Source organism: Rhamphochromis longiceps, linkage group LG6 (genome assembly GCF_057381845.1).
Source record: "Rhamphochromis longiceps isolate RC_006_pf linkage group LG6, R_longiceps_female_GT1.1, whole genome shotgun sequence".
Taxonomy (NCBI): Eukaryota; Metazoa; Chordata; class Actinopteri; order Cichliformes; family Cichlidae; genus Rhamphochromis; species Rhamphochromis longiceps.
The window spans coordinates 23,701,213-23,726,456 of NC_140562.1; the positions used below are offsets into that span (position 1 = coordinate 23,701,213).

The window sequence follows — 25,244 nt, forward strand, 5'->3', positions numbered from 1 at the left end:
TTTCTATATCTGTATGTTTTTTGTGTAAATTTTATGTAATGTGCCTGGAAATTAGACGTTTTGCTAAAATGTAATGTTTACATGTTGTATTTTCATCTACTAGTGTCCATTCATATGCGCTGTCCCTGTTAAATAAATAAAAATAACAGAATACTAACAAAAATGACATAAATATTACTTTATACATTTGGTGTGAAAGGTGGGTGATGTCTTTGTAAGACTTTAAAACTGATCTAAATACAGTTACAAATCCAAAATGTACACACATAATTTACTCAGTCAAGCTATCAAAAGCTATGACTGAGTAAATTAGCAGGCCCTGTCCAACCTCTGTGCAATATGTTTGACACTCCTGGTCTATTCTGTCTGCTCAATTTTGTGTGGGACAGCCCTATTATTGTGCACACTCATTAATAAATAGCTGGAAAAGAAACATGTGTAGTTGTAGCAGTAACCAGTGTGTTAAGTGGATGCGTTGTACAGGGAGATAGCCACAGGCAGGAAAGATTTCCTATGTCGTTCAGTGGTGCTTTTCGGTAATCTCAGTCTCTCACTGAACGAGCTCCTGTGACTGACCAGCATGTCATGGAGTGGGTGGGAGGTGTTATCCAACATTGTCTTTATCTTGGACAGCATCCGCTTCTCCGACACCACCTTGAGGGAGTCCAGCTCCATCCCCACAACAGTACTGGCCTTATGAATTAGTTTATTAAGTCTGTTGGCATCTGCTACCCTCAGCCTGCTCCCCCAGCATGCAACAGCATAGAGGATCGCACTGGCCACAACAGACTCATAGAAAATCCTCAGCATTTTCTGGCAGATGTTGAAGGACCTCAGTCGCCTCAAAAAATAGAGACGACTCTGGCCCTTCCTGTAAAGTGCTGTGGTGTTTTTAGCCCAGTCCAGTTTATTGTCAATGTGTACTCCAAGGTATTTATAGTCCTCCACAATGTCAACACTGACCCCCTGGATTGAGTGTTGACATTGTGGAGGACTATCTTGACTTGCCTTTAGATTGCACTTCTTTTAAAAAAAAACAAAAAACACCTTTGCTGTATTAATTGATAATATCAAGTTTTCAGTAAAGGGTAATAAAGGCCTGTCATCGCACAATAAAAATGAGTAACTTTGTTCAGAAGCTGCATGAACAGCTAACATAGCTTAATGCCTATTTTTATCAGTATTTTTCTAAGGGTGTTGTACAAGTGAGCAGTTAATTATGGTAGCCTTTATCAAACTGGCTACGTGTTTTTCAAAGAGATACAGTGTGTTTATTTTGAAGCTGATTAGGCCAGTATTCAAAGAATGTATCTCTCACCAGACTGGGATGGGAATGATCTTAATATCTCAGCTCCTTATGCACTCTCTGGCACCCTCTGGCCGACGCATGCTCCGTGGCTCAATAATAATCCCCAATGCAGATTGTTTTAAATCCACAACACCTCCACTGTAACTAGGATTAATACATATTCTATTCTTTGTCATTTATGTGTTTTATATATATATATATATATATATATATATATATATATATATATGTTATACTTTATAGTATAACATATAAATTCTTGTATAACATAAGTTAATAGTATGACATTTTAATAACCCTAAATTTTTCAGCGAACCAGTTATCGCGATAGCATTTCAGGTCTATGTGAGACCACGAGGCGGATATCCGGTCTCTTTTTCGTGGCGGACCGTCGGAGGGTCGGTTTGGCAAAATGAAGGTAACGTAATCCTTTAACTGTGTTTCTCGTCGTGTTGTTGCTTTCTGTTAAATATTACGATATGGTGAAAGCTGACCATGTAAACTTTAATGCGGGCTGATTTAAAGCAGGAATGGTGGCTCGGCCGCTCAGGATGAGCTTTGATTATGAAAATGGGAGCTAGCTGACGAGTTTGTCGGAGAACGCTGTGGAAACATGGCCGCACTCTGAGCGAAATGTGGGTGCAGTTTAAGTCTCGTTTTACTCAAATGAAACGTAGTTATACCTTTGAGTCCTCTCCCCTGCACTGTGATAATGTTACCAACTGAGCCGGCTGTGTCAAATAGTTAAAGCCGGAGTTTTCTGAGCTTTGAGCCGGCAGAGAAGCTAACAGGCCCCCGAGCCACCTTCTAACTACCCCCTGATTCAAACATTAGCTCACGTCAGACAGGCTCACGATGTTGGTAACCGCTGCTTCTAGTCAGCAATGTTTTTGTTTGTTTTGTTTTTAGCGACATTAAAATAATTAAAAGCTTTAGCAGCTCAGTTCGCAACATGCAGATGCACCTTGACTCGCTGTTACCTGTGTGCACATCCAGTAACGTGGTAACTGCTCCTCTTTTTCAGCTGAACATCTCATTTCCCGCTACTGGCTGCCAGAAGCTGCTTGAAGTTGATGATGAGCGAAAGCTGCGTACCTTCTATGAGAAGCGAATGGCCACTGAGGTGTCTGCTGACCCTCTGGGAGATGAGTGGAAGGTGAGTTTTTGTGTGACGTTTGGTAAATACGTGGCGTGGCACACCAGCAGACCCTTTCTGACTGACCCGTAGTCGTTAAGGGGGGACGGCGTGTTGCCAGAGGAACAGTGGAGCTGCTTTCAGATGCAACCAGCCCATATAACCATGGCTGATTGAAACAGCTGTGCTCCCTCAATTTTTAATGAAGATAACTTGGATTATATGTGAGTGATTATGTGGAAAGAAAAGCAAGATATGACCCTGCCAAAAGTGTAGTTTGCTTGTGTAGTCAATGAGAATTTGACCTTAATCATCCTGGCAGATTTGCAATGAAATGAAATTCCTAGAAAGGATGTGAAGCAACATATCTATGCTTTTGCAGGGCTATGTAGTGCGCATCAGCGGAGGAAACGACAAGCAGGGTTTCCCCATGAAGCAAGGTGTGCTGACCACCGGCCGTGTGCGCCTGCTCCTCAGCAAGGGCCACTCCTGCTACCGTCCCCGCAGGACTGGTGAACGCAAGCGCAAGTCTGTGCGTGGCTGCATTGTTGATGCCAACCTCAGCGTTCTCAACTTGGTCATCGTCAAGAAAGGTAACATGCTTAGTGTGCGCGCATTATATGTCACATAATTTTGATTATCTCTTTGGAGTCACGTGTAAATGATGCATGATGGCACGCCAGCAGACCCTTTTGGATTTTCCTGTATTCATTAAGGGGGGACAGTGTGTGTTGCCAGAGTAACTGTGAAGCTGCTCACCAGATGCGACCAGTCCTAGTAACAGTGGATGGTTGAACTGCAATGCTCTCCCATTGTTTTAACTGCTGCCATAATAATATGGTAAAAATGAAACTTGTATTTTTAAAGCTTGGAAAGAAAGCGACTTGACTTAAAGAGGTTTCTTAAAATGCAGAATTACAAGTGTCTTGGATGAGGTGAAGCATAAAGAACTCCTGTCACTTCCTTTCCAAGCTTCTTAGACTACCATGACCTTGATGACTGAGAACATATACAGATATAGTATTTTAAGCTTTATCTATTTGAGTCTCTTTAACTGTCATAAGTTAACTTTTGGTTTGGTGTGATGCTCAGAAGACAAGACAAAACTAAACAAATGCATAAACTTCAAGTGATCATTTTAAAGTAATTCAATTTAAGTGGGTTGTTTTTTTTCACCAATGCTACATTAAGCTTCATTAAATTTGGCCAGGAGGGTTTTCCATAATCTGACTGACAAGGTTTGCTGTCTCTGTTCTTCTGTATTGGTGGACAAATCATTTGTCATTTATTTCGATAAAACCTCATATCTTCCTGTAACTGCTAAGACACCCAAATTCTGGTACATGGTAGGAAAATCTGACGTGTTTACTTTGAGCATTTTATGCCTCAACACTGCCCAAATTGTTGTGGCTTTTCTCTCGTTCTGTTAAAACTAAGCTTCACTGCTTTTCAAGTATTAGTTTGTTAAACGGTGAACTGGATAGTAAGTTCAGCCATTTGACACTCGTAGTATTTAGGACTGTTACAATCCTGTTCTGTTGGTGCTAGAAATACTTTTAAGAATTCTTCAGACTTGATTGACCATCCTCGTCTTTGTTACTCACAGGTGAGAAGGACATTCCCGGGCTGACCGACAGCACTGTCCCTCGCCGCCTTGGTCCCAAGAGGGCCAGCAAGATCCGCAAGCTCTTCAACTTGTCCAAGGAGGATGATGTTAGGCAGTATGTTGTGAGGAGACCCCTGACTAAAGAAGGTAAGACACTTTTTTCATTTTGAGAAATGTCTCCCTCCATGTGGAAAGAAAATTATGATGTAAAGCGCTGTCAGAAGCATGCCAGAGCAGCAGGTGGCACTATAATGCTGACTGTGTATGTAAATATTGACCAGTCTAATGATAATGATAGTATGGAGCACATCTTGAATGTTAAAGGTTTTCCAGAAAATTGCAACGGCACGTCTATTTTGGCGATTACTGTAGCATTCAGAATAAACTAAAAGTGGGCTTAAGGTCCCACATAAATGTCTTTTGACTAAAATTTATGGAGGTGGGGTTTAACTAGGGTGGTCAGTACAATGTCTTGTTTTCTTGTAGAGTTGGTTTAACTCTGGACAAACTCGACAGTTGTGCAGTAGGAGGTCCTTTTTAATTCCTTTTTTTTGAAGTTTAAGAGCGGGAATAGTTATAAAAACAGATCTTTGATGCTCATCTGCCAGTGAGGGCATCTGTAGACTTTTTTTAGGACTCCATTATGTAAACACAACCTTGGTGAGATGAAGAAGATAGACATGTTGTATGTAATAAGCGTGAGGCAGATTAAAACTGAGTTGTGGAAGTTTCTGTATGGATTCTGACTGGTGTATGTAAAGAAGTAATAAACATTAATTTCCTTGTGTAAGCATTTGTTTGTTCTGGAGTTTGTGTGATGTCTGTGCTTGTAAGATTGTGTTTGTGGTAAAGCCATTTCAACTCATCACTAAAAAGAGAGTGCCGTTAAATATAGTCTTCTTGATGAGCACATGGTTATTCAAATTTAGGGTGAAAGAGCTGAGATCAGGAACAAGATGAAAAATGAATTTTATGATAATAAACTTGATTCAGCAGAAGTGGAGACTGCAGGTAAGTCCCAGGTGTGCTGTTTGTGTGAATTGTGTTCTGCCTAGTTATGAATCATCAGCAAGGCTTTGATTAATGCAGGGTGCCAGCATGCAGACAGATCAAAGTTACTGTTTTTTGTACAGTTGGAAAGTAAGGAATGTGCTTCCTTTGAGGTAGTACAGTACGAGTTGTGTGTACAGACATAGAAATTAGGTACATTAAGCTTCTTTCTCATTACCACACTTGACCTTGAACTGTGTCAGCACTGACTCTTTCAATCCTCTCGCTTTGGTAGGTAAGAAGCCCAGAACTAAGGCTCCCAAGATCCAGAGACTGGTGACTCCTCGTGTGCTGCAGCACAAGCGCCGCCGCATTGCACTGAAGAGACAGCGCACCCAGAAGAACAAGGAGGAGGCCTCAGAGTACGCAAAGCTGCTGGCCAAGAGGATGAAGGTATGCGTTAATCTAGGCCTTTATTATCCTTAACCAGCATCAAAGATCACACTACTCTGCTTTTGTCGTGTAGCTGAACACAAAATAATGTTCTAGTGGTTTAGATCAATGAATATAATGTGACAAATAATTTCTGGCAGGTGTGATATTTCCACTAGTGTTGGAGTGGCTGTATTACATCAGCTACATTGTGCCTTAACAACATATTGTAATAAATTTCCTTAAATACACTTTAAGTTATGATTGAATCTTTATTCACTTGAAATTTAAAGTATAGGATTGTGTTTTTTATCGTTATCATTTTGAGTTGCCTTACATGATATAGCTGTAATGGCATTCAGCAGATTATGGTTTGCCTCTGAAAAACATTCGAGCATGTGATGGTGAAATGTTAAAAAGACATAAAGTAGGACATGTGGAAATTGACACACATTTGTTGTAAACAGGAGGCCAAGGAGAAGCGCCAGGAACAGATTGCCAAGAGGCGCCGTCTTTCCTCTCTGAGGGCATCCACATCCAAGTCAGAGTCCAGCCAGAAGTAAAATGGAATCAAATAAAGTCATGTTTTGCTGAAACGGTGTTGTGCAGTTGTCACTTATTTTCTCTTCCAGATATCTGCCTATGAAGTGACGCATTAGACTATTTTTGTCAGTCCCTTGCGTACCTACATGCATGCGGATGCAACAAGAAATTTAAGTTAGTGGTGGATAATCTGGCCTGAAGAGTTTTAACTCTTGAGTTAGACTATATGGAAGTCAAATGTATAAATACCTGTTTTGTTTTTTAGTCAAGGAAACTACACAGAAGTACTAACAAAAGTATATGAAAGTACGAAACAATTTAAATGGAACAATTTAGAAAGGTAGACACTGGAGCTCAAACACTGTGGTTATTTGTGTTACTGCCCTCACTGGAGATCAAACAACTATCAAGGCCTTGATTTAGCAGTGTGACAACTATGGGGAGAAGAGTTTACCATGCTTAAAGTTTGATGAATGAACTGTGTGGAAATTAGAAATTGGTCAACACTGAGTCTACAGTCGTGCATGATACAGCCTCAGTTTAGTGGTTGCTATTATACTGTACTGCAAAAGTATTATTTGGTGTGAGTGAATTGTCCACACCCCAAGCCAGTTGGTAGTAATGCACCATCATTGCTTGACAACTCCCGAAACAAAAAAGGAGGTAATCAATGAGAGGAAATTGCTCTCAACTTCAAGAGGAAGAGCTTGAGAAATTTAAGTCCTAGGATCTGGTGTGGAAACCCACTCCCTAACAACACGAGGCCTGACGAGACTAACAGTTCTGAATGTGGTGGCTTTGGGCCTTGGATTGCAGGACAGAAATGTCTTCTGCCTCTAGTCTGCTTTGGAGGTAAACCAAATCTTGTGTACCCTATTTTCAGTGTGAGTGTGGTGGTTTTCTGCTAGTCACTATTAGAACTTAATACTTCATCGCACAGAGGCCATTTCGTGACCCACTTTAAGTTGAAGTTAAGCAGGTACCTAAGTGACCTGATTTTGGTCATTAGGTGTTTTAAAAAGTATTACTACCATTTGTCTTTTTCTGGTAGTAAATTTACTCCTGACCCCACTGGTCTTGAACATGCCCTCCCAGAGTTTGAGCATACTCTCCAAAAAGTGTTACCAAGGCCACTTTTGCGTCTCCAAAACTCAGTGATGGAAATTTCAGGCTGTCTTCTTCCGTTCCATCAGAGATGATATAGTCCAGAGCATCCTGACAGAAATCAGAGGGAAATATCCTCAAGAAATTCTACTTAACAACATTGCAAACTTTGCACCAGTGCTGCTCAAGACAGTTTCCGATGTAGCAAAGAACCACATATATAAGATCTTCAAGTCTGCCAATGTCAGATGTTCTTCCAAATGAAGAACCTTCATCATTGTTTGATCCTCGCAATGAAGAACCTACTTCTGAATGTCTGCAAATCTCTAATATTTTTCTCAGATATTCAAGATACTGAACATCTTGAAAAGTTACATAAGAAAAACTGTCTAATAATAAAAACAATTAGAACTAGAACACATCTGAATGAATATTGAAAGCTCATATTCTGTAAATCAGGGGAAGAATTGTGTATCTTAAATATCTAAACTTAAGAATCTCAAATGAATAAACAATATTTTCAGAATATCTGCAGTGTGTGTGTCAGTGCTGAACCCTCATTGACTGTGGGTAAAGTTTACACTGATGCAGGCTCACTGTGGTGGAGGGCTTCATACCCTACCCCCACTAGAGACTGCCTGCAAACAGGGTAAAGGTGTGTAGGGGCTGGATTGAAATTAGGCTGTCTGCAACGCTGTCTTGTGTTTTAACAAGCTGGATCAAAATAAGTAATGTTACTGCCGGTAATGTTTTGTTTCATGCTGGGTAGAAAAAGTTTAACCTCTTCAATAATTAAACTGGGTCATGTGCTAAATTGTCACTTACGACATGATGTAGACCAGGGGTGCCCAATCCCGGTCCTCGAGAGCTACTGTCCTGCAGCTTTTAAATGCATCCTTGTTCCCACACACCCGAATCAAATGAATGGCTTGTTATCAGGCCTTTGCCAAACACGATGGCATGCTGAAGAGGTAATCAAACCATTTGATTCAGCTGTGTTGGAGTAGGGATGCATCTAAAAGCTGCAGGATAGTAGCTCTCGAGGACTGGGATTGGGCAGCCCTGATGTAGACTTTATTAATCTCTCACTGGGGAAATTCCAGTTATGATTTTTTTTCTCTGTGCACATAAAGTTCAGTGGGACTGATAATACATACATACAGTCTGGATGAAGGACAGTAATGCTGAAGGAGCTGCTCCCAGCCTCTATGGCAGGGGTGGGCAATTCCAGGCCTCGAGGGCCGGTGTCCTGCAGGTTTTAGATCTCACCTTGGGTCAACACACCTGAATCACATGATTAGTTCGTTACCAGGCCTCTGGAGAACTTCAGGACATGTTGAGGAGCTAATTTAGCCATTTAAATCAGCTGTGTTGGTTCAAGGACATCTAAAACCTGCAGGATACTGGCTCTTGAGGCCTGGAGTTGCCCACCCCTGCTCTACAGTTTCATGCAGTGGGTGAGCGGTACTGTCCATAATGGACATGTGCTTGGCTAACATCCCCCTCTCACTAAACTCTTCTATGGGTGTAGGGGGAGAGCTGGCCTTCTTCACCTTCTATTAAAACTGCTTTTTGTCTCTCTCTGTGTTACCACCTTTACAGTGGACACAAACAAAAGATTGCTCACGCCATCACTGTGACATGTAAGGTTCTCCACACCCCAAAGGACCTGAGCCTGGCACGACTCATCACAGGCTACTTCCTGCCTCTCCAGTCTCCATGGCGAGTAAAGAAGCAGCCATGTAGCCCTTCTCTTTTGACAGGAAAGCAGTATTATCAGACACGCAGACCAGATAAAAAGTAAATGTGTAGCAGAGAGGGACAGAAAAAAAAACAAAAAACAATCAGCCAAATGCTGAGAGGTGTCAGTAAACAACAACTGTATCATTATTGTTGCTCACAATCACTTTTAGTGTGTAGTTTATTTTACATCTCTTTAATGAGTATAGGCATAGACAGATTTAATGTCTATGCCTGGCTTAGTACATTTGCACATGCTGCGATGGTGTGTTCTGCACACAATTCATATTCCTTACCAACTGTCCCACATTTTCACTGGCTCTGCAGGAGACACTCTTTTCTGGAGTCTGGTTTTATTCAGTGTATGTGAAGGAAAGCTTTTCAATATAGTCAAATGAGGTTAGTATGTCTCCATCAGTAAAAGTTACACCCTGTCAAAACATTTCAGATTTTGGTGATCATCAAAACTACAAAGAAAATGAAACTTCAGTATGTTTTGAGAAAGGGGGGGAGGGTCGCCAGCTATTTGTTTTTAAAAAAAAATATTGCACAAGAGAAAATGAAGTGACACAGCAAGTGTCATAACTTGCTTTTTAAAAAAAAAAAAAAAAAAAAAAAAAAAAAAAAAAAAAAAAAAAAAAAAGCTGGAATTGTCAGATATGGGCTAAATCAAGTGTGCCAGTCTATGGATGCATCCCTACTGAAACCCAAAGACTGCTACCAGACAGAACAGCAGCAGAAATAACAGACTACATGAGTATATAAGGACTATTGCGTGCAGCCATAATAACAAACTTCAGCTTCCTTTTACTATTATTGTCTTTACTCAGCAAGAAAGTTGGAAAGATTAGAAATATATCCGACTGCCTCCCAAATTGGTAGTCAGCTGGTTTGTATGAACAGGGCTTTGGGAGGATGTCCTCCAGTTAATTATGGTCTCAGTCTGTGCCAATTAAGGTGCCTTAGTTTATAAGCACATTAAATGCCAAGAACAGAGTCATTTATAAGCTTAGCTGGAGAAGCTGCCACAGTGATTGTTTGCAGAGCAGCTATCCAACTGAAAGGACAAGATCAAAGTCTATGAATCTTCAGATATTTATTTTAGACCAGTAAGATGACAAATTCAGCTCACATATATCAAAAAGTTACAGTAAATGACATCAATGACGCATGCATTACTTAATGTTACATTAGCTGTCAAATCCAGACCTCTTGGTAGCCCTCCCCTTCTGGGCTACACCCCTTTGAGGCATGGAGGTACGAAGATAACCTCTGCCTTGATTAGATTGCTTCTTCTGGGTTGGCAAGGAGTTTAAGTTGTACATCTGAATGACGAAGAAAAACCCAGAGAACGCCTGATTCTGCAGGTACTGAGGCAGCCGTTGGACACTCAGCCAGCTGGTCTGCAAGTTCTGAACCAGAGCTGAAGGCCCAGGTGAACTCCTCATTACCTCCTGAGTAAGAAACAAATTTCAACAAGTTCAATTAGATTTTATTTGTACAGAGCCACATCACAATAACAGTCGCCTCAAGGCACTTTATATTGTAAGGTAGAGGCCCTACAATAATAGAGAGAAAACCCTAACAATCAGACAACCCCCTACGAGCAAGCACTTTGGAGACATTGGGAAGTAAAAACATACATGCAGAGTGGGAGGTACAGATACTTGGGTTAATGTTTTATATGCATTTTCTGTGCTAAACACATCAAGAACAGCTCACAGCACACCTGAACAGCTTGAATCTTGGACCCAGCTTCATGGTAAAGCCTTCTACACATTTTAGCAGTGAGTGAGCACAGTCGCTCAGGGTAATGGCCCCTGAGCATGACCACTTCAAAACCTTGCATCAAGCGAGCTTCTTCTAGAGATACAAAGAAAAGAAAGGCATCTAAATTGAACCAAATGGCAAAAATCACATAGAAAGCTAATAAATGAATTTTAGGTTACCTTCTTGTGTTGGGGGAAGCATTTGGTCCACCAGAGCCTCTGACAAGCTCAGAGCTGTGTCCAGTCCCACAGTTGTCATACCAACGACCGTCTTCAGAGGTGATCGGTTAATGCCATCATTCATCCTCCTCATCACCCAGTCAATGGTTTGATTGGCTGCAATGCTCATCCCAGCCTGAATCTCATTCATTTTGGTTTTGGCAGGGATAACAATCTGAGCAAAGAACATTAAATCGCAACATAAAATATTTTATTTATTAATCCAGACTTTATAGACCTGTTGTGAGTTATAAGGACTTAAACGAGGAAAGGAAATGTTACCTGTTCTGTGGATGACACAATTACAGAGAATGAAGCCTCCAGCCAGTCGAGACTCTTGCAGGCAACATCATTTGCATAGGAAACTGAAACATACCCATGAACAGTGTTGGTGTTTATCCAGAAAGCAACTTTGACCTGATGGTCAATGAAAAATGTCATTTCAGTCTCATCTCTAATGTAATGCATTGTATCCTGATGCTGCAATCTGTCAGGTTAACTTGTTCAACTGCTTGTAAACAAATACCTAATTAATCAATCTTTATTGATTGATTTGTTTTGCTGCCCAACATGGCAGCAAAACAAATTCAAGCATGTAGGGATGTCAGTACGATCTGCTGAAGTTCAAACCCAGCACAAGAGATGATTGAAATTACTTTGAACATGGCATGATGGTAGTGCCTGGCGGGCTGGTCTGAGTATTTCAGAAACTGCTGAACTACTGGGATTTTTTCCCCACACAACAGTGAATAGAAAAAAGAAAACTCTGGATGAAAATGCCTTGTTAATCCCACAGGAAGAGGACAGTAACACAAATAACCGCTTGTTACAATCAAAATATGCAAACGATCATCTGAAATACACTACCTTGGACCTTGAAGCAGCTGGGCCACAGCAGTACTTAATAAAGTGGCAGTGAGTGCTGGTTAAAATTTCTCCAACTCCAATCCCGACTTTAGACAGCTCGTTGTGCGAGAAAATCCGAATAAAACTTTTAAAATGTTCACAAAAACCCTTTGCATTGCAGAAGGATCTGGGTGTTTACACCATTTTCTGTACAGATTAAGGTAGTTGAAAGATGGAGAAAACCAGATGCTCTAATGTCATTTCCTACATCTTTATGGAAGAGCCCTAACAGTAGCTACTTACTCTGGGGCTCCAGTTTAACAATGACAGGTGACGCTCTGTAACAGGCTGCTCTGCCTACAGCTGTCACGCTGCTCTCCAGCACTTCACACGCAGACTTCAGGCCGGGATGCCTGGATTTTGTGCCCGTGTACAAGACCGATAGTCTGGCACAAGCCGAACGAACGACGGGCAGATTCGCCAGCCTGGCAGCTGCACTGGGTGCTTTCTGCAAAAGAGACAGAAGAGCGTTGGAAAGCCAAGTTGGTGTGAAAGCCATGGTGAAAGAAGTGTTTTCATTTCTTTCGCGTTTAAATGCCAAATGAGCATAAAAAACACTTGGAGTTTCGGTAAAAGTATAGGACTAAGGGACTTAGGGTGTTTGATTGTACTCACCTGGTTGGTGTTTACAGTCATCCTTTGTACACTTTGAGAAAACAAGAACAAAAACAATTTAAAATGTAAATCTTTTTCGGAAACTTCACATATTCAGTGTAAAGGCTAAAATGAAATAAAGCAACCAGAGCGAAAACCTCCGCTCAAATAGCTTGGGAGAGTCAATTAGTGGCCCACCTGTTCTTAACTCTCCTTGTAATCTCGCGTGATTTCATAGCAAGAATAAGGTCACAAATTAAACGTCTGCTCACGATAGCCATACTGGCGTAAGCTCCACAATTGTGAGAATCACCCGCAGGACTTTTAATTAATGTTGTTACAGAGAATACAGATAATAATAATACAGACGCTTTTTTTAAATGCCGCTTCTTTTTCATTGATCTCCGACATTAAAGGTTGACTTTGCAATACTTCACCTGTCCGGTGGAGGACCCGAACGCTGTGAGCAGGATTTGAACCTGCGCGGGGAAACCCCATTGGATTTCGAGTCCAACGCCTTAACCACTCGGCCATCACAGCTATGTGTCAGCAAAAACGTCAACCAATTAACAGGAAGAAGAAGAATACCACATGGGGCAGACAACAGGAGTCAGCAGTAGCCGCATGTTCATACCTAACTCTAAATATTAGCCAACAATCATATTATGGGATTCATTTATTGCTTTAATCACCTCAGGCCTGCTGTCAAAATAAGAGAGTGAAATAAAGGCCTAAATACTTACAATATTACGTAAATGTGAGAAGAATTAGGTATTTTTCTTTACTTGTGAGCTGCCACAGATTGCTTGTTTGATAATCGAGCTCTGGGAGGTTATTAGTTTTCCCAATGCGCCGCTGAATTAATGAGGGTAAACACCCAATTATGGATTAACGAGGCTTTCCGACGAGTTTGTTTCGCAGATCTGTGCAATGTGTGCCTATATGCCGAAAAGCAGGCTGTAAAAAACTAAACGTTTAAACAAAGAAAATGTCGCGGTTGATTTACACCCACTGCCAGGGAAAAGCTTTATAACCGTAGCGCCTAATTATAGGGAAGGCAAGTTAATCATTGGTACTGGTACTGTAAAGATGCTCGTATGCGCACTCAGGTCTGTGCGCGCATACCGATGAGTTGAGGACAAAAAGGCGGTTTCCGTTAGAGGACGGCCAGAGTGATGAAGAGTGATGTTTTGGCCCCCACAGAGGAGCACGCTCTGAGCCACGAGGTTCTGTCTGTAGCGCTGCTGCTGCTGTGGCTGCGGCAGACGCGTCTCCTGCACGCGACGTGCTCCGAAACCGGTTTTTTTTCAGTCCCCCCAACTCCTAGGGAGGGAGTGTGTGTGTGTGTGTGTGTGGGGGGGGGGGGGGGGTATCACAGGGTTTGGGAATGGTGCCTACCCTAACGCAAAAATAAATAATAATAAAATAAAATACTGGGAGACACAGGAGAAGCACGTGGAGTGGGTGGTCCTCAGCACACAGCTTTCACGTGGCTTATAGGGGAGAGCTGAGCCGTCACAACAGTCAGTCCGGTGCTGCAGCAGCAGAGAGACAACATCAGCATCAGTATGGCTTTGGAGATGGAGCCCGCGGAGTAAGTGCGCTCTCTGTTTGCCTTTGTTTGTGTGCACAAAAAAGTGATCGGACTCTGCCACCTGTTTGACTTTAAGAGAAAATAATAAGGTTTATCTGCTGTCATGCGCTCCATCGCTTATTAGGTGACATATCTTTGCGTCGGTGTGTGGGATCGTTGCATATTCCCCTTTTAAAATAAGCCGCGTAAACGGAGCCTTTACAGTTTGTGTTCGAAACTGCGCTGTTTTTGCTGTCCTGTCTGCTGTGAAACCTCCTGTGTTATTGATACCCAGTTTAATGCGACCAGTATGGTTAATTTGACACGTGAGGCTGCTCAAATGGTTGTAGTCGTGCTGTGTGCGTGTGTGTGTGTGAGGCGTGTGTGTGTGTGAGGGGGGTTCGGACTGTTTTGCAGTCAGGGGCTCCTTCCTCCACATGTGCCTGTTGATCTAAGACGATCTCCGCCCCCCTGGTAAAGGCGTGGGTGTGCTTTTTGTTGTTGTTGTTGTTGGTGGTGGTGGTGGTTAGTCATTCCTGTGGGGAGTGCAGGAATAGACAACTGCAGGAATGTCACATTTTTGTGTTGCTTAAAGTGGAGTTAATTTAGTACGAAAGCACTGGCTCGTAGAATCAGTGGGTGAGGTTCGTTTAATCTGCAGGTGCCACTGGTGCACGTGAAACCATAAAAATGAACGTCCAGCAGAGAGGAAGATAAAAGGGGCACCTTGACTGTCAATTGTATAAATTAAAATTTGTAATATACTGGCATATTTATAATTAGAGTTATTTGTAGTTAGTATATTTGTTTTGTAGCTTTGTTGTATATTGTATTAATTAATTTAGTTTACTTAGTTACTGTTCTTACTGTCTTGGAGCAACTGTGACCACATAGTTTCCTCTGGGATTGATCAAATATCCTGATTCTGATTGTGGATAGGACAGCTTTATGCCCAGCAGGTGGCTCTAAAGTGGAACAAAAGTCCACATGAGACAGGCCTTTTGTGCTGCGACCTTTTCCTTTTAAGGCTGTGCCCACGTGTGGCACCATCCCAAATCAGATATTGTTGAACATTTCCCCTTTGTCTCCGTAGTGTGATCCGTCTGATAATGCAGTACCTCAAAGAGAACAACCTCTACCGGACGCTGACCACATTACAGGAGGAAACCACCGTCTCCCTCAACACAGTGGAAAGCATCGAAAGCTTTATTGCAGATATAAACAAGGGTCACTGGGACTCTGTCCTGCTGGCTATTGAATCTCTCAAGTTGCCTGACAACATACTTATTGACCTTTATGAGCAGGTAAGTCTTTGGATGTTCAGCTAATGCTTTCCTTGGCTTCATTTGTTTATTTGTAATTGATCACGTTCTCTTCAACAGGTTGTTATGGAGCTCATTGAAATGAGGGAGGTGGGCGCAGCTCGCTCGCTCCTCAGGCAAACCGACCCGATGATCATGCTGAAGCAGACCCAGCCAGAAAGGTACAGCCACCTGGAGAACCTGCTAACCTGTTCCTACTTTGACCCTCGTGAGGTAAGAAAGCAAAGTGCTCGGACAGCTGCGTCAGAGAGCGCTTCATAGGTATAGCTAACATCCTTTCAATCCCACTGCAGGCGTACCCAAAAGGAAGCAGCAAGGAGAAGCGGCGCAGAGCCATAGCTGAGGCTCTGGTGAGGGAGGTCAGTGTGGTGCCCCCCTCCCGCCTCATAGGACTCCTGGAACAAGTTGGTGTAAGTGCACTGATCGATATCCTTCTGAAAAACCCGCTCTAATTACAGGGCAAGTAACACTTCTTAATCGATGGAGACAACACTGTGCGATAGTTTGTCAAAGATACCAAACAAATACCTCAGTTTTATGTATTTTTTTATACAACAGCACCACTTTAATTAGGGTTTCCTGAGGGCAACAAACACTTTTCTGCAGTCCTTCCAACTTTCTGAGTGTCTTACTTGGACACAGAATTTCACTTTAAACAGACAGTTTTGGTTAAATCCCAGTAAAACATAACAGTCACTGGGCTGTTTGCTTTCCAGGTGAAATAGATCTCACACACACTTTTGTGTCTTTTGATCAGGACCTTTAACAGAGTTCTTTCTGTGTGAAATACTGAAAAATGTATTAACGTTTTTATACCTCCAAATTCTGCACATTTAGTCAAAAAGTAATGTAAATTTGAAACCATTTTTTGAGAGATTTAAAGTTTAAAGGATGCAGGTAAGCTACAAAAACAACAACAAAAGAACAGTACACCAATCATAAAACAAGAGCAAGACCCTCATTTGTATTTATATTTAACATTTTTTTCTTTTACATTTTCTTTAGCAATTTCATCCCTGACATGTTAACAAGCTCAGTTATATTCTTTAATTTGAGTGATTGACGTGGCAACATAGTGAGTTTCTCAAGACTGAATTTCTACATTCTCAGAGACATACTGTACTGTACATCCTCCTGTGCAAGATGCTATTTTTGTTAGTGAGCTGTTACACAAGTGCTGCCAGCTACAGCAAAGTTCTGAATAGCCTTCATTCACTTTAAGTTATAACTTGTCTAATCCAGGAGGCTAATAACAGTCATGTTAAAAATAAGGGAAAAAACAAGAAAGAAACTGGACTTGGACAATATTTCAAAGTGGGAAACTTGTGTTCTTGCTGCCAGAAGTTGCATTACATTATTGTACACAGCATGAAAATAAAAAAAATAATTTGGTAGTTCTTAGTATTCTTGATTTTATTGAGATTTTCACTGTTTTATTTTTTCTGCTGACTCTTTTTCACTGTCTTGCAGTCTATGAAACTACAGCAGTATACAGATCACCTCTCCCCTGATATGACCATTGATACATCTGCCTGCAAAGAGAAATATGTGGAGAAAGAGACCTTTCCAAACCAGCTGTACCGCCACATCAAGGTCTGTAATGGCACTTGGAAAATGATTTTGTTTTCTAGCAGAGCACTCAAGTGACCAAATTTATTTTAACAACTAAATGATCCATTGGGGTGATTTATCACACTGTTACATTTTATACAGGAGAACTTTTTTATGGCTCTTTTTGTGTTTATCATCCTTTATGTGCAGATACTCTAACATGTTATACTATAATTAGTGACAATTTTCAGTATTTTCTAGGCAAAAATCATGGAAGTTGATTAGGGCCACTGGAAAAAAAAACGTGAGGTCATGGCTTTTTTTTAATTCTGGGGGGAGGGGGGAATCATAATTTGGACTTTTTTCTCAGAATTCTGAAACCCCCTCTGCACCCAAATTCTGACTTTTTTAAAATCAAAATACAGACTTTCTTCTGATAATTTCAAATTGTTCTCAAAAGCTGAATTCTTTTTTCAGAATACTGACTGATTTTGCCAGAAATGTGACTTTTTTCAGAATTCTAAAAGACACCAAAACTCATTACTCCTAATCATCCATTCCAAAGGAATTTTGGCATCACAGCTTCACCAGATCTTTATGCTTGGTTGGTTTAGAGGGGATGTACTGCATGAAAGTGCACCTGCCTCTGCACGCAGCTGTTTATCCACACAAAGATCACCTCCAGCAATATATTATCTGGGCAACAAGCCTACAGACATTGTCCAAATATCCCTGAAACCTACTTGTCTATTTGGCTGTTGTTAAACAACGTGTACTAACTGAATTGGATCTTTCACTGCAAAACATTACAATATACTGATTAAAAATGGAGAATTCAAATAAAATTAACACCTATAATAAAAAAAACAGCTTCACAACAAGTGGTTGGAGAAGTAGGCAGAAAAATGAATAACAGGACACATTTGTATGATTGTATGATTGAATATATCAAATTATTGTCCATCATTTGAAGGTTAAAGAAGAGGTTGTTATTTCCTTGGTTATTATCCCAATACATACACACAAAAACACTGCAAACTAATTACTTTGTGCACCTGAAGGCACTTCATCTAGTCTCTAGCTGTGCTCTCATCACTTCTATCCAGATGGAGCAGCCTGAGTTGCTCATCCATGCTTATTCTCTGCCCAAGGTCATTAAGTGAGAATAGTCAGCCCACACAACAGCAGGCTATTGAAAAACTTTACGTCTCCCTGGAGTCTCCTAATATTAATTAGTGCCTTATTTCCTTGTCTGAGTGTGAATCTCAGGCTGCAAATCAAACAGGAAAGCACGTGTGCTGCAAGCATTAATAAGCTTTTCTGTGTGTGCAGTTTGGGCGGCGGTCACACGTGGAATGTGCCCGTTTCTCACCCGATGGAAAGTATTTAATTACGGGGTCAGTAGATGGCTTTATTGAGGTCTGGAACTTCAACAGTGGAAAAATTAGCAAGGTGAATATATTTCAAATCAGGAAACTAAAAATACTAAGATTTATTTTTAAACACATCACCTCCTACATACTGTGTAATACCACATTTTCCTAATTTTGTGTTTTCATTGCTGAATGAATGAACCAGGATTTAAAATATCAGGCCCAAGACAGCTTCATGATGATGGATGATGCTGTGCTGTGCATGTGCTTCAGTCAGGATACAGATCTACTGGCTACTGGAGCTCAGAATGGCAAAATAAAGGTTGGATGGGTTCATATTTGTGTGTGTACTTTCCAGATAAAATAAACGATCAATAACTGTATCCATACGATTTATGAATATAATGCTGACGTAATCTATCTTTTGATTTTTCTTTTGAAATGTGTGTGTTGTTGGGGAAGGTGTGGAAGATCCAGAGCGGCTTGTGTATGCGTAGGTTTGAGCATGCTCACAACAAAGGCGTGGCCTGTCTGGGCTTTTCCAAAGACGGCAACCAGATCCTCAGTGCCTCCTTCGACCACACCATCAGGTGGGATTCGATGTTGTCATGGTTTCTGTGTAGTGAACACGCTGCAGACTGCAGCTATTCCTCTTGCACAACATAATGTAGAGAATTTGTGTGTGTGTGTGTTTATATTTTATTACATTATTAACATAACTTACATGTAACATTGTTAAAATTATAAGTTTAAATTTGCAGGGTTAACACTGACTGTATTCACATAAGTAATATATTCACATTTAAAAATATATTTGTGGTTGATGTAAAGCCCTCCACACAAATAGCTTAAAATTGTACTAATTTAAAAATGAAATGAAAAAGAAAATCTGCTCTCATTAACAAAAAAACATTTAGAGACATATCAAAAGCAAAGAGGAAACCATTTAAATTGAGAGCCTTGTGACAAGAGTTGCCTCGTCTACCGTGGGAGGCAAGCGAGAGATCTGACTGCCCTCAGACATGATTCACAAAAGTTTTGAAGGTGCACACATGGGCGTCGCTTCAGCAGGAGGAAAGCAGCGGTCTCTTTCTGCATCCCACAGCTGATTAGCAAAAAACTGAAAAGTAGATTTGGCAGTTTAAATCCTTTAATGCTTTCTAAACTGTCTGCTAGAGCACATTTTGGAAATTGTGCCTACAGTGACTCTGCATTTTTCCACTTTAGCTGCAAAATCTGTGTTTGGAAATCATACTTTTCCCCCCAAAAGCCATAAAAAACATGCTCAACTAAAAGTGCAAGATGCCAGTTGTTCACATACATTGTGCACCTGTAAATACGCAGTGCCTACAAAGCACAAAGATGTCTTCCTTTCGCTCCCACCCTCATGCACGCACTGAATCCTCATCACCGTTGTGGAGCTGAATGTTATTTCTGACTCTTGGGGGTGTGGGCTGAGCCTCTCCGCAGTGTTGGAAGCACATGTGCTGTGTGGGTGTAGCCGAGGAACCATGTGCTCAGGCACAAAGCTGCAACGTGTTCCTCTGCTTGAAATTCCACACGCGGGGTGGATTGTTTACAAATGATATATCGTCCTGCAGGACAGGAAGCGAATCAGTAGGCATTATGGGTTTTGTCACGGTTTAAGTAAATCTGCACCCAGCCACACAGAGGAGCTAAAAATAGCACATCAGCAGCTCAGTGGCACATTTCATCCGCTGTCGAGTAAAATCCCCTCTTTGAGTTGAAGAGGGGATTGTTAAAATGACTCAGCAATGCCCTTTTAATTCATTTCAGTGTCCTTTATCTCAATCAATTCCTCAACAATGTCATCTCCAGAGTCCATGAGCTGAAGTCAGGCAAGACGCTAAAGGAGTTAAATGGCCATTCATCATTTGTAAACGATGTGTTCTTCACTCAAGATGGATTTCACATCATCAGCGCCTCATCAGATGGCACTGTGAAGGTACAATTTGCATTAACAGCGTGGCGCCACATCAGAAGACTCTAGAAAGTCATTCAGATCTGTTCTGATTGGTGTCATTACACACGACAGCTGAGAAAGTGCTGAGCTACTCTAAAATCTGAGATTTTTCTCCTGTATTGTTCAGATTTGGAACACAAAATCCTGTGAGTGCATCCACACTTTTAAATGTCTGTCGAGGACACTGGATGTCCCCGTCAACAACGTGATCCCTCTCCCCCAGAATCCAGAGCACTTTGTGGTTTGTAACCACTCCAACGCTGTGGTCGTCATGAGCATGCGTGGCCAGGTGAGAGCAACTTACTCTTCTCATAGAACCTCATTTAAATCTAAAGAACGAGACTTTGCTATGCTATTATTAATGCAATTACAGCTGCATTACACAGTGTTATTATTACTGTTTCATCTACTAATTAATTTTCAATTAGTCACCAGAAAATTGTAAAAAAAAATTGTATGACTAAAGGTGATGACTTATCAATAGTTGTTTGACTTACAGTACAAAAATGCTGCTCCTCTGTGGAGATGTCATAAACCTACATTTTCTCTAATGGCCAGTGTGGGGTGACTTATTCGGTCTCAGTAAACACTTTCCTAATCCGTTTATGATCTTCGTTAGCAGTTTTAAGTTTGCTTCAAATACATCTCATTTTGTAATTTGTGGTACTTTTAGCTGTAAAATATACTATAAAACAGCAGATGATGGCTTACACACTCAATTGAAGACTTCAGAAAAGTAGTTTGCAAAAAGTGAATAACATCGCTAGTGGACAAATCCACTAGTCTATGACAGGAAATGCAAGAAAAACTCTCTAGTCTTTGTCAAAATGTAACAAAACCTGCATATTAGCTCCTTAAAATGAATGAGCAAATCTGAATTGAAGGTAAAGTTGAAGGTGATTGTTTTGTTCCCCCAAAAACAATCACCCCCAAATGGTTCTTTGAACTGAAAAGACAATGCATTTTCAAAGTTACTTACAATGTATTGTTTATCTCAACCTTTTATTGGTGTTTTAGATTCACACTTGAATATATTTGTGGAAGCTTAACATCTCTCTCTCTCTCATCTCCTCAGACTGTGAAGACCTTCAGTTCAGACAGAAAAAGAGCAGACTTTGTGTGTTGCACCCTGTCACCCCGCGGGGAGTGGATTTACTGTGTGGGGGAGGACTTAGTGCTCTACTGCTTCAGCTATACAACAGGAAGGCTGGAGAAAACGCTGACTGTAAGTGCTGCTGCTAATATTCACTTATTATTAAAACTGTTTTGCATCTATTAAAATTTGGGCTGCTAGTGTTTTCGTCTACACTCTAATAAGCTTCCATGTTAGGTTACAAAAAAGTAGATTTGGCAGCTTGAAACTTTTATTTACTTACTGTCCAAAACATGCTGTGTAGAAAATGAGCTTTACTGCATACTGTCAGCTAGGGCTGGGCCATATCATACCTTTCACGGTAATACCGGTATATTGTTGGGCAACGATAAGAAAATGAAATATCGCCATAGAATATGGGTAAAACGCGCATGCGCAGTGCCTTTGTTTTCATACGCACATGGCGGAAAAAGCATGGCGGCGACGGAGAATGAGAAGGTCGAAATTGGAACATTGAATGAAAAGGATGAATCAGAATTGGTTTGTAAAAATGCTGCAACTTCAGTGGTGTGGAACTGGTTTAGTTTTTGGCCGTCAGATACACAACAAAGCACTATTTTTGGTAGAGCATGCTAGCAGGCCGTCGTTATTACCGTGTTTTTTGGAAAATACGGCACACTTAAAATCAATCCTTTGATTTTTCTGAAAATCGTCAGCGCCCCTTATGATCCCGTGTGCCTTATGTATGAATTCTGGTTGTGTTCACTGACCTCGAAACGATTTTATGTCATACACGACGCTCGAAAATCTGTCAAATGTTTCAGTACCACTTTGCTAAGCTACGAACCCGCACCGCTTGATGGATTGTCGGAGCATTACGGCTATCGTAGGCAGGAGCCTCGCGGGGTGATACGTACTGTGCTTCAACATAATATTACCGTATTGTGTGTGTATAACCTCTTTTTAAGTTTTGTGGATATTATACATGGTTATGCTGAGGACATGCCGGCCAATTTCCACTGGAAATGCCTTTTGGTTAAACTGTCAGCAAGGATTTTGCATTTGCACTGTTACATTTTTATATAACTTTAATGCACATAAAAAACAGCTGCTTGTTTAAGTGAAAATACATTGATGGTGGCTCAGTTATATCGTTATCGCAAATTTTCAAATGTATATCGTGATAAATATTTTTGGTCATATCGCCCTGCTCTACTGTCAGCTGTTGGTCTCAACCAGTTATCACTGTTATTTCAGTGTTTCTACTGTGACCTCCTAAAACAGTTTATCACCGTAAATTATAGCTGCATATCTTTGCCAATGCATCTTGTTGCAAGTTGTTAACAAATATTTTTTGCCTTTCTTGAGGTGTTACAAGCATTCAGCTCTGTTGCATATTACTTACTCTTCTTACTGCACATTTAGAGAAATGGATTTTCACAACTAGTCTAAGGTGAATGCTGGCCAGATGTAATAAATCACCATGCTGGCTAAACTTTAAAGGTGTTCCTAGGCAATCCACTAGAGGAAAAAACCCATTACACATCCATATCAATCACAGTCTAAACACACAATCTTACCTTAATACACAAAATCTCTGTTAGTTTCCAACCAGGCCTGGCACACTGATGTCTAGAAATCACCTAGTAATGTGTAAAATTGCCCATCTGTAGCATCAAAGTGACATTATATTACTGTAAATGATTTCCACGATCTTCGCAGCATTTTTTTTTAAGTGTTGTTATTGTTTAGCTATGTCACTGCTGCTGAGTAACAATAACAGGGTAAGGGGTGGGTGGGAGCAACTGATGGGTGATGGAGAATGTGTACTGATCTGTCTTCCCTGCACTCACAGGTTCACGAGAAAGACGTAATTGGCATCACTCACCACCCACATGAGAATCTGATTGCCACGTACAGTGAAGACGGTCTGCTGAGGCTATGGAAGCCTTAAAGTGTCACCTGCATTATATTGTGGAGGACCTACACAGCTGTTGACATGGTGTATTAAAATCTATTTGTGCCATGAAAATGCTTTGAAAAAACAATCAATGAATATGAAAAACCACCTTTAAATTATAAATAAATTTACCAATCAAAGTTTTACCCCCCACTTTAAAGGATTCTGTATGTTGGTTTCTTTTTTTTTTTTAATTCCTTGTGGAAAATTTAAGGTAAGAATGCCAATATTTATGTTTTCTTTAAGTCAGCAAATTCTCAACAAAAAAATAATCTAAAGTAGCTGCACTTTAAACATGTTTTTTCCTTCCATATTTTGATTTTGAGTAATTTATTTGTAATTCATTAGCATTTGCAACGCTGTTTAGGTCCTCCATACCTTACACCTTCTTCCTCATGAATCCAACTTCACCAGTTTGAATCCCCATTTTCATCTCTTCTGTCTTTATTAGACATGAAAATGCATGATGGTGAACTGTTGTGAAAATAGTTATAATAGAGATCGCCTCTTGTTTGGGCATAAACAAACAATATCAGGTATATGATTGATTTGCTTTGGTTTATAATAATGTTTTTTTATTCTTAATTTTTAGATTTTATCCAAATAACGATTCTGATGTCATGATTTATTTGTTCTCTGCGTTCCCTGCATGCTACCTCAGTGCACTACAGTAATTTTTGTAGTCCTTTAAAATATGCATGATGACTGATAACCCTGTACAGAGCTCCAGTGACACATTCTGTATCCTGTGCGTAAACAACAAATGTATTTTACACATTTATTGTCCTGTGTCTGATGTTCCTGTGCATAGATAAGGTACATGTACCTGCAACAGACTTCCTCTAGCGGTAACTGTTCGTACTACCTGGTACTGTCGTCATTTATCACTGCGAGATATTGTTTAGCAACTGAATTATTTATTTTTGGTATATTCATTATGCTGTACATAACATCTCCAACCACATGACAAATGATAATAAAATTAAAAACCTGGTGTTTGTGTTATTTCATAATAATACGCTTTAGTGCTAGATTTGTTCCCAACGTGGCAATTTATCCAAGTACTGTATGTGCAACATTTTTTTTTTTTAAAAGGACAGTCAATTTGAATCTTTTGCTGCTCGGCACTAACAAGTTTCCAGATGTGGAAGAATTAATAAAACTGGAAGTAACAGGATTGGTTATCGAACCCAACGGGTTTGTAAGTTGTATTACAAAGTATGAACTATTATATCTTCCTAAGCCACTTTTTGTTGCCATGTTCCTGTAGTCAAAATTTTTGTGAAACGGATGAAAAAAATATTTTCAAAGCCCAAAAGAATATCATCCATTTTTTCCCCTGTTTAATTATATATATAGTAAAAAGAGAGTACATTCTCTTTCAGTTCTAATGTTTTGCATATCAAAACATAATAACAATCATTCTAACATTAACTACAAATGATGAACAACATAATGGTACAGGACCTTGCAGTCAATGAGTCAACCATAAACTCCTCTGTATATCTAGATTCAAATGTGAGGCAGCTCAAACTTGCCTCAGATTACTTCATGCAACAGGACAATGATCCTAAACACAGCAGCAAATCTACAACAGAAGGGATAAAAACCTGATTGAGACTGCTGTGCATAAACAAATGACTCAAAGCTGCAACATGTGGTTGTACAAACTACTGAATCATGGCGTATACCTCATCTTTCACACACCATTTTTGTGTTTTGTCTTAGTTTTTGTTAAATATTTTGGAATTTTAAGGTTGTATTTACCTAATTTCAGAACCCGTTAAGGACCAGGAGATTAAAAAAAACAAACAAAAAACCCTCATATGTAAAATCTTCAAATGGGGAGAAAAAAAAAAAAAAGGGCACGCTATCGCAACTGTACCCGATATGTGGTCACTGTAGATTAAAACACAGCAAATATTCAATTTTAGAAGAAACAAACAAACCTATTTTTATATTAATTCCCATCCAACTGAATAATGACTAGAGTGTGAGATGTACAGAGAAAGAGGGAAAAAAAAATACTTTGAGCCAGTGG

General features: G+C 40.3%; 3 protein-coding genes and 1 non-coding gene across 4 annotated transcripts; 2 read left to right on the plus strand and 2 right to left on the minus strand.

Moving 5' to 3' along the window:
• The first annotated feature begins 1,573 nt into the window (after window positions 1-1,573).
• Window positions 1,574-6,068, plus strand: rps6 (ribosomal protein S6). The gene is made up of 6 exons (XM_085409822.1): window positions 1,574-1,727; window positions 2,334-2,465; window positions 2,827-3,037; window positions 4,051-4,197; window positions 5,336-5,493; window positions 5,940-6,068. Exons 1-6 carry the CDS (start codon window positions 1,722-1,724, stop codon window positions 6,033-6,035), a joined length of 750 nt encoding a protein of 249 aa, XP_085265948.1. The 5' UTR covers window positions 1,574-1,721; the 3' UTR covers window positions 6,036-6,068.
• A 3,908-nt stretch (window positions 6,069-9,976) lies between these two features.
• On the minus strand, window positions 9,977-12,535 carry LOC146668009 (perilipin-2-like). Its single transcript, XM_085408567.1, has 6 exons — window positions 12,369-12,535; window positions 11,997-12,201; window positions 11,130-11,212; window positions 10,809-11,022; window positions 10,589-10,722; window positions 9,977-10,313 (listed from the first exon to the last, which is right to left on the minus strand). The coding sequence occupies exons 1-6, from the start codon at window positions 12,387-12,389 to the stop codon at window positions 10,050-10,052; spliced, it is 921 nt and encodes a 306-aa protein (XP_085264693.1). The 5' UTR covers window positions 12,390-12,535; the 3' UTR covers window positions 9,977-10,049.
• A 270-nt stretch (window positions 12,536-12,805) lies between these two features.
• trnas-cga (transfer RNA serine (anticodon CGA)) lies at window positions 12,806-12,887 on the minus strand. The gene has a single exon. It is a non-coding gene; the product is annotated as a tRNA-Ser (tRNA).
• An 872-nt stretch (window positions 12,888-13,759) lies between these two features.
• Window positions 13,760-24,191, plus strand: LOC146668011 (WD40 repeat-containing protein SMU1-like). Its single transcript, XM_085408568.1, has 12 exons — window positions 13,760-13,941; window positions 15,014-15,224; window positions 15,303-15,455; window positions 15,536-15,652; window positions 16,713-16,835; window positions 18,126-18,245; window positions 18,372-18,488; window positions 18,629-18,756; window positions 20,006-20,132; window positions 20,278-20,439; window positions 21,226-21,375; window positions 23,099-24,191. The coding sequence occupies exons 1-12, from the start codon at window positions 13,916-13,918 to the stop codon at window positions 23,195-23,197; spliced, it is 1,533 nt and encodes a 510-aa protein (XP_085264694.1). The 5' UTR covers window positions 13,760-13,915; the 3' UTR covers window positions 23,198-24,191.
• The last annotated feature ends 1,053 nt before the right edge of the window (window positions 24,192-25,244 follow it).

Bases quoted from the DNA above. Each gene is read 5' to 3' on its own strand.
- rps6 (XM_085409822.1), top strand. The intron at 4,198-5,335 runs GTAAGACACTTT...TCGCTTTGGTAG, and splicing joins GAGACCCCTGACTAAAGAAG to GTAAGAAGCCCAGAACTAAG. The intron at 5,494-5,939 runs GTATGCGTTAAT...TGTTGTAAACAG, and splicing joins TGCTGGCCAAGAGGATGAAG to GAGGCCAAGGAGAAGCGCCA.
- LOC146668009 (XM_085408567.1), bottom strand. From the start codon at position 12,389: ATGACTGTAAACACCAACCAG. The intron at 12,202-12,368 runs GTGAGTACAATC...TCTCTTTTGCAG, and splicing joins TGACTGTAAACACCAACCAG to AAAGCACCCAGTGCAGCTGC. The intron at 10,723-10,808 runs GTAACCTAAAAT...TTGTATCTCTAG, and splicing joins GCTTCCCCCAACACAAGAAG to AAGAAGCTCGCTTGATGCAA.
- LOC146668011 (XM_085408568.1), top strand. From the start codon at position 13,916: ATGGCTTTGGAGATGGAGCCCGCGGA. The intron at 13,942-15,013 runs GTAAGTGCGCTC...TTGTCTCCGTAG, and splicing joins TTGGAGATGGAGCCCGCGGA to TGTGATCCGTCTGATAATGC. The intron at 15,653-16,712 runs GTAAGTGCACTG...ACTGTCTTGCAG, and splicing joins GACTCCTGGAACAAGTTGGT to TCTATGAAACTACAGCAGTA.